This window comes from Pholcus phalangioides, unplaced genomic scaffold (genome assembly GCF_987345545.1).
Source record: "Pholcus phalangioides strain wild (caught in Gottingen) unplaced genomic scaffold, Ppha-v1.0 ptg000014l_1, whole genome shotgun sequence".
Taxonomy (NCBI): Eukaryota; Metazoa; Arthropoda; class Arachnida; order Araneae; family Pholcidae; genus Pholcus; species Pholcus phalangioides.
This window is the reverse complement of record NW_028301607.1, coordinates 13,415,366-13,437,175: the sequence shown is the minus strand read 5'-3', so window position 1 is coordinate 13,437,175 and position 21,810 is coordinate 13,415,366. Positions and strand designations below refer to the sequence as shown.

Below are 21,810 nucleotides of genomic sequence, written 5' to 3'. Positions count from 1 at the left end.
GAACTCCGTAGGCCTCTTTTTTTATTTATCTGTCAAATCTACATATTTATTTTCCTTGAGTCGCCGCGGAGCCCCTGGGAAGTGCACACGGAGCACCGGTTGAGAACCGCTGATATAGAGACACAAAATGTATCAAGACAAAGTGTAGGCACATATCAATACAATATACGATATTTATCCACACAATATGGGGGACACAATATACATCAAGACAACATGAGAACACGATATTTGTCGAGACAATATAGGAACACACACAGGAATAAGAACCTGGGGAGGAGACAGGCTATTTGAGACCCCCATTAATTAATTGATGAAGATACACAATACAACGTACCCCCTCCCACCTACGTATGTGCTTGAGTCCCACACACGCGATAGAGTTGGCAACTTTCAGCTCCCTCCCAAATGCTTCCTTCTTGTCCGCGCCTCTGAGGACACACAATATAAATCAAGACGATACGATGAACACACAATTTTCATCAAGACAATACAGGAACACACAATATATATCGAGACCATAGGCGGAGACAGAGACGCCCCCCTCCTCGTTCGGTGAAAAATTTGTATTATATTGGCATAGGTGGGGGAGGGAGGCGGCGGTGAAAATTGCTTCCCTAGTTCAAGGAGTGTGTATCCGCTTATGATCGAGACATGGGGACACAATATGAAAGATGGACAAGTCCTGGACACATTTTAAAAGTGTATAACGAATCAACCGATTGACATAAAAAAAGGGTCACATTTCATACCGTGCACCGCCCAGGCTCTATCGACAATTGCGAATTTTAGTTACTGCCCCTGATGAGAGTTCTGGGCGGTGTCGGTTGCTTTATTATGCATATAAAAATTACAATGCACTACAATAAAACACATTTAAAAAACCAGTTACAATTAAAATAGTAAAAATTCACAATAACAATTGAAGAAAAAATTAAAAATAGAAAAAACAAATGGTTTCGGAGAGTCCATAGCTTTGTAACTCTAGTGAGCTCTTTGTTGGTTACCGTGGCGAGGCTAGTTTCTGGACCACATCCCCTCTCTCGGCTTGATGACTCTAGTGAGTCCTCTACCGTGGCCAGGCCAGGTCCACGTCTACTCTTCTCGGCTTACATAAAAAAAAGTGCCGTTTGCACTAAAATACTTATCATGGCCTAGAGAGTTTTGATAAATTGAAAAAAAAAAATCAAATTTCACTCACAGGTGGCGCTGTAAAAGGAAAAATCGAAAAACTCGACACAACACGAAGTGCAACGCAAAAAGTGCATTATTAATGTTTGACAGCTGGTTGATTTGTTATTAATTTTTAAAATGTGCCTATATATCACTCCTCGTCCACCCTGTGTATATCAAGGATAAATAAGACAACTTGAAGCATTTTGAGGAAAAAGAAAAAATCCCTTTTAACAATGTTTTCTTGTTAGAGTTTCATACCTGATCGATTCACCATAATTAATTTCAAGTATCCACCGGTAAGTTGCTAGAATTAGTGCAAGAGTAAATTGTAATTATTATTTAAAGAATAATAATTTCAACATTTTTTTTCTCCCTCTCAGTCGGTTGTTATTTGATTTTCTCCGCCCTGGTAGGTCTGCTATTTGGTATTCGTAACGTAGCTGAATTTACCTTACTGCGTTTTACGACGTCAGTTAATCCTTTAGGGATGCTCATACAGAAACTAGTGTTGCTAATTGGATGGATAAAAATAATAAATGATTTATATACCCAGCTGCTTTTTTTTCACCCCTTTCTCCGAGGCCCGAGGATATTAATCCATTGAATATAGGAAAATATCAACGAGAGAAAGTTCATGGTCAATCTCGGACAAGAAGTTTTACAATCAACTTTGGAATGCTATTTCTATTAATGGTGGTATTCACCCGCTTTAAATTGGATATTATTACTACAGGGCTAAATGCATGCAGATACATAAACCTACGAGTATACATCATATACTCGTGCCCCTGCAGCTATACATTCTGTTTGATGTTGTTTATCTTTTTCTGAAAACATTTATTTTCTTTAAATTCGGTGATTGTACTCATAAATTCCATAATTTATCTTCCTATGCCCCAGTTCAGTCACGAGTTCTAGGAAAACATTCAAATAAAATAATGATCGCTGCCAAAAAAAATCTGTTTGGGTTTTGAAATGCTGGAGATCGGAATGAATTTATGAAGAGATTGGGGGATTGATTGGGACCGTTGCTTTTAAGTCACAAAGCTCTTTTCAGCAATGTTTCAGCCAACGAAACTCTTCCCAACAATACTTTAGCAAACAAAAACCTCCTAATCAATTCTTTAGCCAACGAAGCTTTTTCTAGCAATGCTTTAGCCAAGAAAGATCTTTTCAGCAATGCTTTAACCAACAAAGCTCTTTCTAACAATACTTCATCCAACAATTCTTCAGCAACAAAGATCTTTCCAACAATTCCTTAGCCAACAAAGCTCTATAAAACAATGTTTTAGCCAACAAGGCTCGTTTTAACAATGCGTAAGCTAACAAAGCTGTATCAAACAAGGCTCGTTTTAACAATGCGTAAGCTAACAAAGCTGTATCAAACAAGGCTCGTTTTAACAATGCGTAAGCTAACAAAGCTGTATCAAACAAGGCTCGTTTTAACAATGCGTAAGCTAACAAAGCTGTATCAAACAAGGCTCGTTTTAACAATGCGTAAGCTAACAAAGCTGTATCAAACAAGGCTCGTTTTAACAATGCGTAAGCTAACAAAGCTGTATCAAACAAGGCTCGTTTTAACAATGCGTAAGCTAACAAAGCTGTATCAAACAAGGCTCGTTTTAACAATGCGTAAGCTAACAAAGCTGTATCCAACAATGTTTCAGCCAACAAGGCTCGTCTAAACAATATTTTAACCAACCTTTTCTTCAGCTACCTTTAGCCAATAGACCTGTTTTCAATGGTGTTTATCTCTATCAAGCTCTTTCTTTCATCTACGCTTTTCAATAGTTCCTTTGTTGAAGAAGTTGTGCAATAACATATTCACGTCATACTTTTTTCCGTGCATTTCATAGCACATAATCTCAGAATGATTAAAATTTATCATATACTTGAACTTTCAACAGTGCTAATTGAAAAATTAAGTTACTAAATTCACAGATTAAATTATTCGAAAAATATCTTGCCCCGATGCATTTGCTATATAGCAAGTAATAGAGTATAACTTGCATTATAAAATTAAATAACAATAATGATGCGAATATTAAATATTGTTCAATTTTACATTTGCATCGAATGCTGCTGGATACAACTTTTCTTTTTAGATTAGGACCCAGGACAACAGATTTCTTTCGACAAGGCTTTTTTTAGCAATGCTCTACTTCAACAAGGATCGTTTCAACAATGTTCTAGCCAACAAGACTTTTTTCACCGATGCTTTAGCCAACGTGGTTGGTTCTTTTCTAAAATTAAGTCAACACATTTTCAAATCGAAATGGTTCTTTTCTACTATGATTTAGTCATCAAAGCTTGCCGCTGTGGTGGTCGAGTGGTCATCGCCGGGTTCGAGCCCCACCGTCACCACAGTGGTGGTCTGCTGAAGTTGGTTTTCTGTGGTTCCCAACTTCAAGGCGCAAATGCGAGCCGATCTCCCCGTTAAAAAGTCTCGCCACAGAGAGCAACAGTCCTACAAACAGTACAAATATTCAGTCACTACACATCACTCACTTCACTTCTGAGATATAGATGGCAGCACTGAAAAATCATACACAACACTAGACACGCACTCAAACTGTTAGGTTCACACACTTACACTTCCGGCACAACTCACTAGGTAGTAAATTGCCTATGGCGATAGACCTGAGTTGTGCTCGGTTTGAAAAGAAAAAAAAAAGTCATCAAAGCTTCAGCATGCAGCTCTTTGCGTACAAGAAATGATGCTTCACTTGTCTTTCTAAAAAACGCATCGAGTCTTTTTCAACAACATTATTTTCATTAATTCTTTAGCCAACAAGGCTCTTTTCTACAGTTATTTAGTCAACAATGCACAAAAGGGCTCTTTTCTACAGTTATTTAGTCAACAATGCACAAAAGGCTCTTTTCTGCAATTATTTAGTCAACAGTGCAGAAAAGGCTCTTTTCTAAAATTATCTTTGATTGACTATAGTTCGTTTCAGGTTAACTTTGCAGTGGAGAGAAAGGTAGAGAGTGTACTCCTTCGCCGCAAAATAAAGTTCCCATAAATCGGAGTTTTATGATGATCATTTATACAGAATATTTCAAGTTTTTTAATGATTTTGTGAAAAAAAAAGGGAAAAATATCGTTTTGAACCGATGTTTCTTCGTTTGAAATTTTTAAATTAGAAAAAAATATTGGTTACCATTATCTAAAAATCTATAGCAACCACAACGACACTTTCGCGGTGTCCAAAAAATCGTCCATACCTTACCGAGGCCGCGCATCGATACATTGGTTAAGAGGCTTTTGTTACCATAGCAACGAGTGATGAGGTTCCCTCGTAGCTTCCTCTTCACTGCAAAGTTAACCTGAAACGGACTATAGATCTTATCTTGCTAGATAATTTTAGAAAATTAAATTTTAATAATTTAAAAAATTAATTTAATAATTTAGAAAATTAATTTAATAATTTAGAAAATTAATTTAATAATTTAGAAAATTAATTTAATAATTTAGAAAATTAATTTAATAATTTAGATACTTTTAGAAAATTATCTAGTCAACAATTTTTCAGCATGATAAGCTCATTGCACTCAATGCTCTGTTCTACAATTATTTAGTCGAATTGTATGCTAACCTTGTTTCATATGTCTCTTTCCAACGACGTTTTCAATTAAAAAAGCCTCTTCTCAACGACGGTTTCCTTCAGCAATATACTTTTCCGACAATGTTTTGAAACTATAGCTAGTGGTTTCATATGTGAAACATGAAATTTCTCCTTAAAAAAATAGTTGCTGTTATAGCAAGTGTTTTTCAATCGTATATACTATATGCTACGGTAAAAGTCCGAAGACTGGTATAACCTTTGCCGTCTTAAGACATGGGCCCACCCGGGCGCCTCAAGAGAAGAGAGGGCTCACAAAACAGACATGTGGTGGAAATTTTTAAGAATTTGTTTAGCAGGGCCTCAGAAAAATCACTTGGGCCGGGGGCCCATGATTCTCTTAAGACGGCCCGGGGTAAAACCTAGGATTTACCGTTAAGACGAGTTTTATTATACCAAGGTGAGTTGGGGTAAAAGCCCGCAAATACTGTTGTAAACCTTTTCATTTCCGATCTACCAAGTCAAATCAAAGTCCGTTCTTAACGAATTAACCATTATGAACTTTGAGCCGACCACCACTGCAGCGACGGCGGGGTTTTAGTTGGAAGATGAAAGGGAAAACTCACTTAGGTGGAAACAAAGAGGTTTTTACGCGCTGTTTAACTGCCAAGGCGGTTTCTTTTCATTTTGTTGGATCCATAGTGAATTGAATGGATGGTATGTAACCGATGTTTTCGCAACGCTTCGTTGCCAGATGTGATTGCCTTTATCGCATCTTTCTCGTCAGAGCGGTTTTCATGTACCGTTTCGTATTCGCGTGCCGACCCTCCCTTCAAAACGTGGCCCATTAAAAACAAAACATACTTCTAAACCCATTCATTTCTCGTGGATTCCATTCCTGCAACTTTTCTTTCTTTTTTTTTTGAGATCATAATCGAAGTTTCGTTTGCTGTACAGCATTGAGTGCAGTGCGGTTCGCGTGCGAGCGAAGGGAGTCAGCTCACTTACTATGTTGATGGAATTCTAAACTTGTATTCTGTGAAAAGACCGTGGAAGCAATCACGTTGATTTAAGAACATGTGCTGGAGAACGTAATTCGATTTTAATAATTAATGGGTTATTTTTTGATGTCGCGTTTAAATAACCTTATTTTAGTATCCTCGCAATCAATAAAAAAAGGTCCTCGCGTTAAATTTTTTCTTCACAGTATGCCCATTCGTGTCGCTCCCCTTGATTAAAAAATGCATAATTTTGCATGGACGATTGCCTCTCTCCCGTTCACTACCCCCCATCCCGGCTGATTCGCTCCCCCCCCCCTTCGTTCGGAGGGCCTGTAACCGCTTATATGCCAATTAGGGCGACATAGTACTGAAAAGAATTGTCTTAAGAGCATCATGGACCTCCTAGGCACATTTACAGATCGCTTAAGTGACCCGCGACACAGTTCCAGAACACTTAGCGATCCGTGGCACATTTAGAGATTCCTTGAGTGACATGTGGCACAGCTTTAGAGCATTGGTGCGGTTCTACATCACTCAAGTTACCCACGGCACATTCCCAGATTACTCAAGTGATCCGCGACACAATCGAGAATCACTGGTATGACGCGCGGCACAGGTCCAGAGCACTTAAGCGACCCGCGACACATTTGCAAATCACTTGGATCCGCGAAATATTTAGAGATCACTAAAGTGCTCTGTATATAGAGGACAATTCTTCTTAGTCTAACTTTGACTGGATGAAAAAATTCCAAGATGAAGAAGAATGGGGCTCTTTTGAGCTCGGTGCTCTGTATAATAGTCACAAGATACTTTGACATTATCTCTATGAGAGAAGTTTTGGTTCCGGAGGATTTCATCCGTATAAGCGGGGTATCCAATTAAGCTTGGCCGATTGTATGTTATATAACACGATCAAGAGTTAAGGCGTTATATTGGTTTGATACATTTTTACGTTCAGAAAGATGAAAATTAATTTCTTGTGAAGACTTTTTATCTTTGAAATTCTCTCGTGGGGGTCGTTTTGGGACTATTGCGATACACCATCGGTGTATACGGTGTATTTCTTTAATGCGAACAGAAAAAACGAAAGAACATAAGATCCGCATATTCAAAAAAAAAATAAAAAATAGAGGGAGCATTGGCTGCGGCCCTATTTGATCCTGATATTGGTTCTCGAGTGCATAAATTATCAATGCTCACCGATCCAGAGGGGGGGGGGGACATGTTCAATGAAATCACGAACAAACATGTCGAAATTCGAACATGCTCCTGATTGATATACAACCGAAAAATGAGCGACGATTTCGAACGCAACAAAAGCTTTATTTCAGTAAAGACAATAGGTAATTATTATTATTTTAAGCATAACGCATCAGGCATTTATCGCTTGGGCGCATCAGCACAATTCGGTGTTAATGGTTTATCATCACTCGACCGAGAAAAAGTGGCATTAAAAGGGGGGAAAAAAACGTTTATACATATTAAAAAAACCTATCATATATATAAAAACTCCGGAAACGACCGTTATTATAACTTGAAAAAAAAACCCCGAATATAACCTGTATTGACTGCGGGTTTAAACAGGGTGATTGCGGCCTGAATAGTTCTTCTCCAAGGAATTTCCTGTCTCCCGTTGCTCCTTAAGGATCCCGAGTTACTTACGTACTCACACAATACATTTTTTTTTTCAGGTAGCCTACAGTGTGAGAGAATTCCATCTCTTCCCTTACCTTCCGTATACTTGACTCCACCGATAAAAAGATGGGAAGACGGTGATCTCATCCGAAGAGAGAGTCACGTGAAAATTTTCCCACCGTAGGGGGAACCTTAAAAAATTCTTGAGGAACCCTCGCACGCGACATTGTGATGACGTCACTAGAAATGAGTTAATTTTCGTGTACAATGAAAAACTTCCTGCAACGATATTTTTTTCGAATCTTGTTTGGACTTGCCTATAGTCTAATTCAGCGGTTCTCAACCGGTTCTTCGCGGAGCCCTTAGGAGCTCCGTGTGCACTTCCCAGGGGCTCCGCGGCCACTCGAGGAAAATAAAATGAATCAGTAAATTTTATCTTTTCCATCTACATATATATAAAATTGAATTTTATATACATACATATAAATATATATATATACACCAAATTTTGAATATATACCAAACGGGGCCCCTACTTTGAACGATAGGCTGCTTCAAAAGTTCGTCAAAGCTGGGCAAATGCCCGAAATATGCAAAAAACTCTGGCAACAGTGGTCCCCGGGTCTCAACAATCACTTTCGGAATGTTTACTTTGGTTACCGTAGTTCCCTAGCAATGCGTTTCTGATATGCATAAGCCTTTACAATGATTTGTTATTTTATTAATGCTGCCAGTATTATGTATAATAGTTTATGCCTTTATAATGGTTTGTCACTTTTTCAACCCCCCTGTAATTGAAGAAAACCCGGGCAGCACCGATAATTATAGCTAGTCAATATATAAAAAAAGAGGCCCTACGGGGAACCACCATATGAATTATGTACTGAAACCCCTTTACATAATTGGCTCCACCAGTCAAGAAAGGTTGAGTACCGCTGGTCTAATGAAGTTTCCAAAACTTTTTGCTCCCCATCGCCCCCTTCTTCAGAAATTTTTTTCCCTCACCGCCCCCAACTCGAGCGTACCCATAGGATCTTATGTTATACCCGTAGCTTCTATCGCCCCCTGGACAATTGCATCTCCCACCAGGGGGCGATATTACTCACACTGGTCTAATGTTAAACTCTTCTCGGTACAACGATACTCTTTACTGTGATAAATCTCTCTATCTAACGGTATTTTTTAAAGAAATTTTGAAACCGATATAAACGATATTTTTTTAAAAAATCTCACTTAGAATAACTTTCAAACCCTTCATATGCTTTTTTCTTTCAAGGGCGTCTAATAACATCGGTGTTTTGCAACACGATCAGCAAGTGTTGTTGAAGAAGTTTGTACTTTTACTTTCTGTGTACGACACAAAAATGCAACACAGTAAACCTTCCTACAGGGGCAGTGCACCTAATTGAATATTACTAATCAATTAACCAATTACAATTTTTAGCTGCAAATAAATACTTGAAAGCACATTTTTCTAGTGCTACTTATAACGCCGATTTCGGAAAGATGTAGGTACACAACAGCATAAATTTGCTGGGACGTGCTTCTAACTATAACGATCATTTCTCTACAATGATATTGTCTTTTGTTCTGGAGAGTATTGTTGTATCGAGGTTTCACTTTATTCGTTTGATTGAGGAAAATCGCTTTTTTCACACTGTGATCATTATAATTGGTTTTTTTTGCTAGTCTCTCTGACAGGATTTTGGTATGGGCGTTTCCACTTAAGTAAACTAATTTTCTAATGATTTTAATTGAATATTGATATTTCTGTAGTAAAAATATCAAATTTATCATCAGGGGGATCACCCGGGTTCCTTCTCAGGCTACCCATTGTAAAGGAACCATGCTTTTTCTTGAAAGGAATCATTGAAAGGAACCATGCAAGCAAATCGCACACCAAGCTTTCATTGCAATCATAGTGAAACCTCGATATAACGATATTCCGCGAACCAAGAAAAAATATCGTTGTAGAGAGGTTATCGCGTTATATCGATAGGTAGCATTATCATCAGTCGCCACAAAATTTATGCTGTTGTGGGCATATCTTCTGAATTGGCGTTGTTAGTTATACCATAAAATGCATTTGTAAGTAATGTACAGTAATCCACAGCAAAAAATTCTAATCGATTAGTTAATCAATAAAATTCAGTTAATTGTTTCACTTTGTAAAGTTGCTTACTGCACAATACTTTTGTGCATTACACAGAAGTAGTTTTACAGCAACTTCTTTAATACTGTACTTTCAAAGGGTATGTAGTCCAAAGCAGTGGTTCTCAACCTTTTTTAGCTTATGGCCCGCTTTTAAACCACATTTTCTTCCCGTGGCCCCCTCGTCTTACCTAGCGCCCCCTACCCTCATGAAGGAGCGAAACACTTTCTACTTACTGAATTTAGTTTAGTCCAAACTAAATTTATAATGAACAAAAATTTTATAAACAAGATCGATCAAGAAAAAGGGGGGGGGGGTTGAAGGGGAGATTGCCCACTTTCTTAAGGGACAAATTATGGGGGTATAATAGGTCTGTGCGAAATGCTGGACGTTCCAACGAACCTACACATTAAATAGCCCTACCGACACATCATTATGGGTCTGCACCTTACCGTGGACTGGGGAGTTCAGTGAACTTCCTTCTTTTGGGGGTTTTATGCATGGTCGTCTCACTATAATGGTTCCTCGGGCAAAATGATATTCTGGGGCGCCCCTTTACGTAATCGAAACAGCTTACATAATTACACTCAAAAATTATAGTACCATGTGACCATGAAGAGCCACTACGAGCACCCCAAGCCACATAGGTTTAGATAACTCCTGCTTCATGAACAGCCCTGCTGGATTCTGAAAGTTTAGTCACACTACGTTTTTCTCCCAACATATTTCACTTGAAAATTTTATTTCTTCATATCTCTCTGCGGGTCCCCTTCATCACTTGTCATGACTCCCCATTCATCTGATTTTCACTCGTGGCCCCCCTTAGAATATCCCAGGACCGCAAGGGGGCCATATGACCCCAGGTTGAGAAACACTGGTTCAAAGTACTCATGCGCTATTAGACATCCTCGAAAAAGTAAAAACCGGTGAGAAATTTGAAAATATATTGAAGGTGTTTTTAGCGAAAAAAATATCGTAGCAATTTCAAAATCTCTGCAAAAAATATCGTTATAGGGAGATTTATCGTAGTAAAAGATATCGTTGTATCGAGAGGAGTTTAACATTAGAATATAGGAAATTCCAAATACGATTTAAAAAATATCGCTGTAGAGAGATTTATGGTTGTATCGAGTATCATTGTAGCGAGGTTTCACTGTATTTTTGTCTCACCATGGTCATTCTATGTATTATTACAGTGCCTCACGAATATTCGTGGCTTCATTCCGGGCAAGGCCAGGATCCTTTGATATATGTATTAACTAACACCATCTATAGCAGAAAGTCTCCGCGCAAAGCTCGTGACATCACTTAAAAAGTGCATTTCACCTATAGTCATTGGATATACCGCAAAGAAAAGGTAAACGATATCGCATGCGTCGGCCTGTTATATTCAGTGGCTATAGGTGAAATGGACTTTTTTCAGTGACGTCAAAGCTTTGCGCGGAGGCTTTCAGCTATAGATGGGTTGTTGTATTATGATGCATCATGACTATTTGTTTCAGTCAGAGTTCTTGTACGCGTGCTGTTCTTCTGATGATGATTACAATCAAAGCACGATTCGTGAATGTGCCCCCTCCCCAATGGGATCACAGGGCTCCAACCTTGTGCCCACGCATCGACTTTAGGGCCATCTTAAGAGCATCATGGGCATCCCAGGCAGGCAAGTGTTTTTCAGGTGTCCCCCGTCTTGTTGAAATTCACAATCTACCAGTTTTTCAACTTTCTGTAGAAAATCATACTACCGTATCTTAAATAATCACGGGACCCTCCTATGCATCCGCTGCCCCCGGGTAAGGTTTATGCGTTAAAAAAAAAAGTACCGCGAGTTCTCGCTTATCACTCTACTAAATATTGAAAATTCCCATTTTCAAAAACGGGGCATTTCAGAATAGTTCGTGTAAATTCCTACAGGTGGCAGACCATTACCAAACTTGTAAATTTCTCTTAAACGCGACAACGTCATTTCATTATAAAATTCGAATTTTCGTCGGACTTCACGGGTCCTTCCCTCTGCTACGAATTTATGGTGTGAAAAACAAAAAAATGATTAGAATCATCTCGGGTCCTTCGGATGGAGCCTATCAGGCCCACGTCCTTGTGGAAGTGATTCGGGGACCTCATTTGCTTAAGGGCATCCACGATAACGTTTGACTGTCTGTATATTAGGTAGTGGTGCCCAACTCGTCTTTCATTTTTCTCTGGGGCTATGATGCAGCTGAGACAGCAGTAGGGATACTTTTTTGGATAAATATTCAAACATCTTTGTTTGAGCTCCGTAAACAGCCTCACTATCATCAAGGGTTCCACTAGAAGCGTTGCTTTAGAATCCCCTGGTTTAACGGGATAGGTATTGTAATAGCGAACGATTTGCATTTAAATATGTTATTGTTTGAGTTACGACCAGATTTGAAGACAATTTTCTGAACTTGCCAGATTCTAACGCGAAACCCCTAGAAATAATTTTTCGTAGAAAAAATTTGAACTATTTCGCACAAAAAAAAGAAGTTATATTTATAAGAGGGGCTTATATAATAAGAATGAGAGGGGTAGGCAATACAAAGCACTTCCGTTGCTCTGAAATGGAATGTCAGAAATATTTGCTACAAGGACAGGTGAAAAAAAAAAAGACGCCTAAAGGGGAAAAAATTCTCCAACGGTTTATTCTCCCTAACCTATGATCAAAATGTTTTTATAATGGTGAACGGATGGGAGAAAATAGATGCTTTATAACACCATTGAAAATCCGTAACGGATCTGAAGTAGAATGAGAGAAAAAAAGAAGAAAGTTAGGTAACATTAGACCTACGGGGAATTCCTTGAGCATTCTTCTCATTTGATGACGCTTCTTTTCTTTAACGTTTCGGAATCGATGTAATATCCGAACGGAGAGGAAAGAGTGTGGGAATCATTAGTTATATCCCACCTCATGTTTTACAAACCATCTGTTATACGATGGAAAAACTTTAGGATTACACGGAATTTTTCCCGTCGATTGAAAAATTTCGATAATTTATTTCTTAATGCCTACGCATAGCGCCACCTATCAGCTGGTTCAAGGGTGAGCCAATGTAAGATTATTCAACTATGGGTTCGATATTCCAAAATTCTGGCATTTATGGTCTAGTTACATGCAAGAACGTGTTGTGTGCATGCGTGGCCATAACGTACTTATGTTGTCAGAGCTATGCTTGTTTCGTGTTATACTGGTGCTGTCATCTGCCTTCCATATTTTGAAGTGAAAGTGACAAATGTCTGAATTTTCCGTTCTATTTAAGTATCGTGTTGAAGGTCCGCCAGCTTTCAGGGGAGAGACTTTTTCAAATGGGAGACGGCTCACATTCGTGACTCGAAGTTAGAACACGACTACTCACTGCTAAGAAGAAACGAACGTCATCCCGTTTGCATTGTCCCATCACGTGTCATGTCCAGTTACTGGTGATTGAAAATAAAAACAGACGACATCACACGATTACCAATCTCTAATTACCGGTAATAAGAAAACAAACGTCATCAAGATGACCTACGATCACTTACCGTTAACAAAAAACGGACGACATCACGATGGCCTATGTTTAATTACCGGAAAGAAGCAAATGGATGTCTTCACGATGATACATGGCTACTTACCGGTAAGAAGTAAAAAAAAAACTTAACGCCATCACGATGACCCATGACTACTAAACCACACATGCACCTCGTCCACATTCCTCTGTGGAACTTCTAACGAATTGGTACATGTTGGAATGTGCGTGTACGTGTAGCGAACCTGATGTGAAGTTTGTTTCTGTGTAATGCTTGTTTATGTGTAGTTACGCCATCTGCCATCAGTTTTTCTTACTATGTTAAGTGTAATGATTGAATAATTGTATCGTTGTAGGCCTGTTGCCCTCTGCGGCCAGACCTTTTAACGGGAGATCGGCCCACATTTACGCCTCGAAGTTGGCAACCACAAAAAAAAAACCAACTTCAGCCGACCACCACTATCCCGACGTTGGGGTCGATAACCCAGGACTACTTACCGTTAAGGAGAAAAAAAAAAACCAACGCCACTACGATGTTCTAATTAGGGTTCTGTGTGTGTAAAATCGGTTAGGGTCGTAGCGGGTTACTTTGTTGATGAAATTGGAAGTTTTGTTGAGAAATTGTGATTCTCGATTGGTGTGCTCCGCACCTTAAGATGCCATGACATATTCGAAATTGTAATTTCATTCCTTAGCGTGCAGCGAACGTAAAAAGATTAGGAATATATCTTGCAGAGGTTCTCAGCGATCTGGAAAGTCGGGAAAAGGAGAAATGGTCAAGGAAGGTCAGGAAATATGCTAATATATGGTCACATAGGGAGGGGGGGGGGGGAAGAAACAAACATGACATACAGACGGCTTTTTTTCTCAGTCCAAAATATCAAGGAAACAGATATTTTCTGGATATCATGTCGAGGTGAAATGAAAAGTCATCTGGTCTTCGCCGGGACTCGAACCTAGGCAGGGTCTTTTCCCTAGTGATGTAGATGGAAGCATGCTTACCCGGTTTGCAAGAGGACTCGGATACAAGTCCCGGCGGAGACGAGATGACTTTTCTTTCCGAGTTCACTTCGGTATAATATCCAGAAAATATGTTTAATATGTTAAATATGTGAATTCGGAATTATATTTCCTTCTCAGGAGAGAATATTATTGTTTGTCTTTATGTATTAGGATCAGTGTTTGGTCAAAGATGATATCACATTCAGTAATACCCCCGATTTACGCTATTCCGAGTTGCACAATTTTTTGTGGATTTTGTTCATTTATGAAATTCAAGTATAACCACGGGATTATTGCTCAGATAACAGCGATTATGAAGATGATAATCAAATAAAGAATTGCTTTATTCGATCAGAACATTATATGTGATGAAACTGAACTAATATTCGATAGCTACATTATTATGAAGATGAAAACTTTGCCATGATTCAGAAATGGAAATCCCAAGGCATATATATAGTATCTTACATTTTTACAGAAAAGGTCACAATTTCATACCAGAAATTCAATGTTATTGCCAGTCTTAAAAATTACTTCGTCCATTGTGATTCGTGTAAGTCGGGGTACGATTTTGCATTCAAATACATATGAATGCTTAATCACAGTTAATGACTTCTCATATAACAGGACCGTCTTAACAGAATACTCCGACAGAAGTCTTAAAAATAACTTCGTCCATTGTGATGTTCATTAATGACAATTCAACTCTTTATTAATTTCAGCCCATAGATGAAAGTTACTTTGTTGCCGCCAAACACAAGCAGTTCATTATTTTTCCGATGGACAAGGTGTCATTAAAACAATTAAAGGGTTTACACGGGACAAAATTAAAATATGGTTGGAATTTTCGAGAATAAGCCTGTAAATTTACCCTGTAGGGCCTTAAAAAAATCAATTGGCCCGGAGGCATCATCTAAGAGTATTCTGTTAAGACGATCCTGTTATATGAGAAGTCATTAACTGTGATTAAGCATTCATATGTATTTGAATGCAAAATCGTACCCCGACTTACACGAATTCGAGTTACGTGGTTATTGTCGGCTCCACCTATCTCCTTACTTCGTGGCATTACTGTATGCCCTTTTAATAAGGAAAATGTTTTTGGTCAGGGAAAAGACTAAGCAGATTTTGCTGGGAACCCCGCCTTGTCCGATCGTTGAGAAAGGCAAAGATCGAGAGCGATTCGGAAATGGCCACTCGCGATATTGGTTACATTTATACTTATTGACGGCAAAAATTATATTATTTAATAACGATGTGTGTTGTTTGTTGTCGTATTTCGTCACAAATTCCATCGATATACCTCATAGCTCCATTTTTTTTTTTTTTTCCATTACAGAGCTCAGTAAAGGTACAACGGCTATGATAAGGCCGAGTGTATGTGCCGAAGTTCAAGATCTGATACACATGCCGGGTCCCTTGACCGAAGATGCGGTTTTGAGAACCCTACATGCCAGGTTCTTCGTCAGAGAATACTTTGTAAGTAATTAATAAAAAATACTCATATATAAGAACGTTATCTTTTAGTTTTCATGAGATAAATATGTTATTCAGCATATTAATGAGTCATGAATGAGAAAACGTTGGTATTAATACCCGGTGGTGCCTGGATTTCTTTCATATACAGTGAAACTCGATTATAACGTCAACAATTAAGGAATATAATGACTCATCTTTCGTTGTTTTTACGGCGTTTTTTGTAACCTAATGCTGGAAAAAAAAATGATTTTTAGGTTTGGCGCTTCGCGATGTGCTCCTAATTAACATGACCTGTATACGGGACACTACCTTATCGTCCCGTAATTCTGGCCTTTCCGACTTTTCCCATTTGAAAATGTATTTTCCCCGGTTTTTCTCGATGAAGTTTACTTTAATTATTATTTACGAGATAGTATTTTTCTCTGATAGTTGGTAATATTTTTTGGCGAGAGCTAGGTGATATCTCGTATTTATGACCCCATTTCCCTTTTTCTCGCGATCAAATATGATCACCCTAATTGTAATGAACTAAAAACTTATTGCACAGCATGAATTTGAATCTAATTACATTTTTCGTCAAAAAAAAAAAAATCTCAAAAACGCAATCTCGGTTATAGCGACAAAAATTCATGGAATGTTCCATGTCGTTATAACCGAGGTTTATACTATTTAACCAGTTTTTTATTTATATAATTTTTTTAATAATTTATATAATAATAATAATAAAAATATATTTATTTATATAAAACATACTATTTAACTAGCTATTTAAACCAGTAAAGTAGTGAAAAATCGTTATAAAGGCATAAACATGTTTAAAACGCAATTGTTTGGGAGCCATTATATAATGAAGGTAAACCCCCCACAAAGTCGTTGCTGCAGCCGAGGTACCATTATTGCTGGAGAAACTCTTGAATCTTAGGGGGAACTATTTGGAATACGGAATATTTGAATAAAGATGAGTTTGCGAGCGATACGTCTGCTAAACGGTTCCATATTGGTCCTTATTTAAAAATAATTAAGGCCCGGAGGAGAAAATAAATGGGAGGGTTAATGCAAGGTATGCAATGCATCAAATACCTTAACTCTACAAAACTGTAATTTTAAATGATTGATCACTGATCATTTTGGTGATCAATTCGTGATTTGCATGTCTTAAAAAAAAAGAGGTTTTTATCCCCCCCCCCCCCTCATTATTTGTTTCGCGCATAAAAAGACTGATCACCATAATTGAGAACCGAAAGACGATAATCTCGAAATATATATATATATTTTTTCCCCTTTTTTTTCTGAGTAATAAGTGGCGTATATTGTGGGAAGTCCTTTGACAATGATGCATTGGTCACCTGCGGTCATCTTTTATTCCTTGGTTTTGCGTGGAGAGAGAGACTATCTCTCATCAGACTTGTCACAACACGGGTCATCCAAAATGAGTCGACGCTCTCTCTCTCTGATCGATTCTATATATTTTTTTTTGGGGTGGTGGCTATTTTGTTGTCGAGAGACGATGGGCTCGAGGCAAATATTTCTTCTCAGTATTATTCCACCTGAATAATCAATCATGCCGAATGAATATGTGTGTATAATGTAGATTTTCATCACATTTTGTACATAACATATTGCAAGGGGTTTCAAGCTGAACTCTCCCAGGAAAAGCATGAGAACTTCAGAAATTTTTAAAATACGTTGACAGATATAGGCACGGGGATGGGCTCACACACAGATTTGGAAGACTCGCGAAAGCCACTAGGACAAAAACCTCGAAGACCCCGGGATAGAGTTTCTTGAAATGTCTTCACTTTACCCTAAGACAGGGGTTCTCAAACTGTGCTCCGTGGCACCCTTGTGCACCTACAACGTTTTTTTTTTTAGGGGTGCCGCGGAGAGGTGATCCTGATAAAGGTTTTTCGCTAATATTCTTTGTTAAACAGCTCTGGGGAAAGATGGAGCTCACGGATAAACATTGAAAAGGGGAAAGGGGCACCGCGGATGGAAAAAGCTTGAGAACCCCTGCCCTAAGATATTCAGCAGCTTCACTTTGACTTTCAACCCTATTTCATGTGTCAACTTCCATCTGCTCCAGTTAATCCTTAAAAAAAACAAAAAATATACTTTGACAGATATTGTCTTATATTCTAGATGCTATTGGATATTTACATTCTTATATTCTAGATGCTGTTGGATATTTTCACTACACAAGCATACATATTTTAGGATATTTTCATTCTTATATTCTAGATATGCTGTTGGATACTTTCATTACACACAATCACAAATATTTCAAAATATTTTCATTCTTATATTCTAGTTACAACTATATACTTTCAATATTATGGCCCAGGTATTTTCCTTACACAATCAAAAATATTTTAGGATATTTTCATTCTTATATTATAGTTACTGTTGCATATTTTAATTCTTGTATTATAGTTACTGCTGCATATATTTTTATTCTTATATTATAGTTACTGCTTCATATTTTCATTCTTATATTCTATACTTTCATTCTTATATTCTATACTTTCATTCTTATATTCTATACTTTCATTCTTATATTCTATACTTTCATTCTTATATTCTATACTTTCATTCTTATATTCTATACTTTCATTCTTATATTCTATACTTTCATTCTTATATTCTATACTTTCATTCTTATATTCTATACTTTCATTCTTATATTCTATACTTTCATTCTTATATTCTATACTTTCATTCTAGATATTTTCATTGCACACAATCACAAATATTTCAGGATATTTTCATTCTTATATTACAGATGGTGTTGGATATTTCCATTTTTATCCCTCAGATATTTTAGATGTTTTCATTACAAAATCACACATATTTTAGAATTCTTTCAGTGCACGTTGAAAATATTTTGGGATACGTTCGTTGCACAATCACAAATACTTTCGGATATTTTATCATTCTTGTATTCCAGATGCTGTTGGATATTTTATTCTTATATTTTAGATAATTTGTTGTTCTCATTACACAATTACAAATATCACAAATATTTTAGAATAATTTCATTACACAATCACAAATACAATATTTCAGAATATTTTCGTTATGTAATCCCAAATATTTAAGGCTATTTTCTTTCTTCAGTTTCAAATCCTTCTGGATATGTTTTATTTCACGACCAAAAATACTGTTGGATATTGTCATTCTTTATTAGAGAATACCACTGGACATTTTCATTGTACAATCACGGATACTTTGCATTATTTTCATTGTTCAATTACCAGTACGATCGGCTATCTTCAACCAGTACTTCTTCATTCTTCAGTTATCGATGCTGTTGGATATTTCTTTGTTCAATTACATCTCACGTCTCAATTGAACTTCGTATATCGTTCAAAAGCATACTATTAATTACTTAATTATTCTATCAATGCTCGTGACGTCAAGGTGAGGGCATTGGCGTCGTGTGTTCGATTAATTGGAAAGGTGGGACATATCTCTCCCCCCCCCCCTTTATTATGAAACAACCCTAGACTGTGCATCGTCCCTGGAAGAACGAAAAACATTCCAGTGGAAAAACATAGGTATAAAGTCTTTAAGAGAGAGGCAGAGAGAGAGAGAGACACCTTTTTAAGAATTGCTAGAAGTAGATGGGGCCGCCTTCTCCTCTTGGCCATTATAAATATGACAGCCGAAGAAGATGGAGAAGGAGGTTTGTCCACTATTCCGCCATTTTGAAGCAACTTTTTGTAACACCGGTTGGGTTTTTGTATGTGTGTGTGTGTGTGTCGAGAGATGGGATAGGTTATGACCCGGGGCTATTTTTGCTTCCTAATTTCGGTATTCGTTGCAGAAGGGGACTTATCTATCATATAATATCTGGCGGGTAAAGAGGAGAGAAAAAAGGTTCGACCGGTTGGGAAACAAAATCCTAGAAAAAAAAAAAACATGGCGCAAACGCCTATTTTTCTTTTCCGTCCACCCCTTATGGGGGAGCGGATAAGGGAATAGAAGAACGTCTATGTGGGCACTTTTTGTGACAAAATTTGTTCCTGTAATTTTTGTTCCCCCCCCCCTCAATATGTGCCTTCAAAACGATTATTACAGGCATCATTTACGTTTTTTTTACTTCTCGTTATCATTTTCGAAACAAGGCTTAAAGGCCCAAGGGATTTATTTATTTTCTTCTGGATATTAAGTCAGTGATTTTATACAGGGCTATCATTGAAATTGCATGGTGCGATGATCAATGGATCGTCCAAGAACAGCAATATTAAACTGTCAACGTTGATAATATGGAGATTATGGTTATCAATTTCCAGTGTCATTAGTTTCTCCCTTCTTATCGATGTTCAAAGGAAAGGAAAAGCAGACGTTTCATCGTTTTAAGCCATACATGCTAAACCCATGGTCCGCGAGCCAATTATGGCCTTCGAAGTCATTTGATGTGACCCGCGACATCAAACGTAATTTTGTAAAAATGGAGAAAGTGGCACATTTTCAGATCACTCAAGTGACCCTTGCTGTACTTCCACATCACTTGAGTGGCCCGTAAGAAATGGCTCTGACAGAAGTCCTTTGGTAGCAGGCCTTTACGTAACCATTTACAAGTATCATTCAGATTCATAAACTGTAGCCCACGTCCAACTGAACAGACTGCTTACATCTCCCATGAAGACAGAGTTGGGGGGGGAGGGGCTCTGGTCGAACTGACGGAGGATTCGAACCCCTGGTATAATTGACATTTCTAAACCAAAAGCCGAACTCAGCAAGCCGACCGGCAAGTACGTGTTCGTGTAGATCAGTCTTCTTTGTAAAAGTCGAATGGACTTACCTCCTCACAGGAGCTTATTCGTATTGAGGCTACAGTTGTAATAGTAGTAGCTGTTTCACCAGAGGGGGGGGGGGGAAGAGATTGCGGGGGTAAATCACACGATCTTTAAAGATGTACTCCATTTCTCTTCATATTTGTATCTGACCTTGATAACAGCAAAGAAAGTGCTTCTTCTTCGGCTTCTTCTTCTGAAAAAAAAAGAAATAAATAGATTCGCCCATCTTCATCATCTTACCCACCCCTCCCCCCCACATCCGAAAACTTCTTGTGCCAAGAGCAAGCAAGGTGGAATCACGAATTCACGTGATTACCCGGTCACGAATCGCCGATATGAAAGTGGATCGTGAGCGTCCGGCGTTTTAATCTCTGACCTTTAAATCGCACCTTTTTATTCGGATATATACGCTTGCCACACATACGTACGTACATAGACTAAAAAAATAAATAAAAAAAGAAGTCTAGCATAAGGTCTGTCCTTATTATTAGGCGAAACTGATGAATGTGGGAAGCTGCATCGTTTTCCTCGAGCTCTACTTGATAAGTGGATACGCCAATCAAAGCTCCTTGTGATATACACCTGTATACGAATCTTTTCAACGGTATATACAGTCGGCCCCGCTTCAAACAGATAAAATCCTCCGGCATCAAAATTTCTCCCATCGAGACAATGTTAAAGTTCCCCGCTTAACATGATTTCAAGGACTTCCCCGCTTCATCGAATATTGTTTCACACGTCAACTGCTAATACTCATCAACTATTATACTCATGTTTCTATTAAATGAAACATTTGGAATTAATAGAAAATATGTTACGAAGTTATATAAATATTAATATATATTATACTAAGTTTTAAAAAAAAACGAACATATGAGAGGGAGCACGTACTGGCGTCCAAGTATCCAAGTTGTCGTCAATACGTACATTTAATTATTTTACTTTTGTTCTCTGTTGAGCCAATAGAGCGCGCTAACTTTTCTAATGAAAAGTAAATATCTTAGGCATTGTGATCCGGTTATTGTAATTAAATATAATTTTCATTTCATTTTTTGATGTCTGATTTATGATGTCTGTGTGTGAGAAGCTTATTGATTCTCCATCAGTTTTCTATATACACTAACGTTTTGAAATGGCAATTGAATAATTCCCCGCTTAATAGGATATTGTATTCTGGAATCGTTGATATCCGACTAAGCGGGGCCGACTGTACATTTTTTTCGACAATTCCTGTTTGAGGTAGTGGCGATTATGTGTGTTCCCCAATATGGGTTACATCTGAGTGTATCATGTGCACCTCATGCAGAGTGTAGGATGGACATTATCGACTGCTTGTGATGCTATTCGTGAAAATCAACTACATATACAGGGTGTCTCATAAATTCGTAAATACTATAGCTTAAAAATGCATAGAACTAGAAGGTTGGTATATTTCAAATGCTGTTTGTGAAAAAGTTATTCTTACGAAAGGGGTTTTTTTTT

At 37.9% G+C, this 21,810-nt stretch overlaps 1 protein-coding gene across 1 annotated transcript in view; it reads left to right on the top strand.

Annotated features, from left to right (window-relative positions):
• Nucleotides 1-21,810, top strand: part of dachs (unconventional myosin-IXb-like dachs) — a 113,082-nt gene that overhangs the window by 54,450 nt on the left and 36,822 nt on the right. Inside the window, exon 3 of the mRNA XM_089241774.1 lies at nt 15,390-15,529. Coding sequence (XP_089097900.1) covers nt 15,390-15,529 — 140 coding nt within the window. The remainder of the gene's footprint in view (nt 1-15,389; nt 15,530-21,810) is intronic.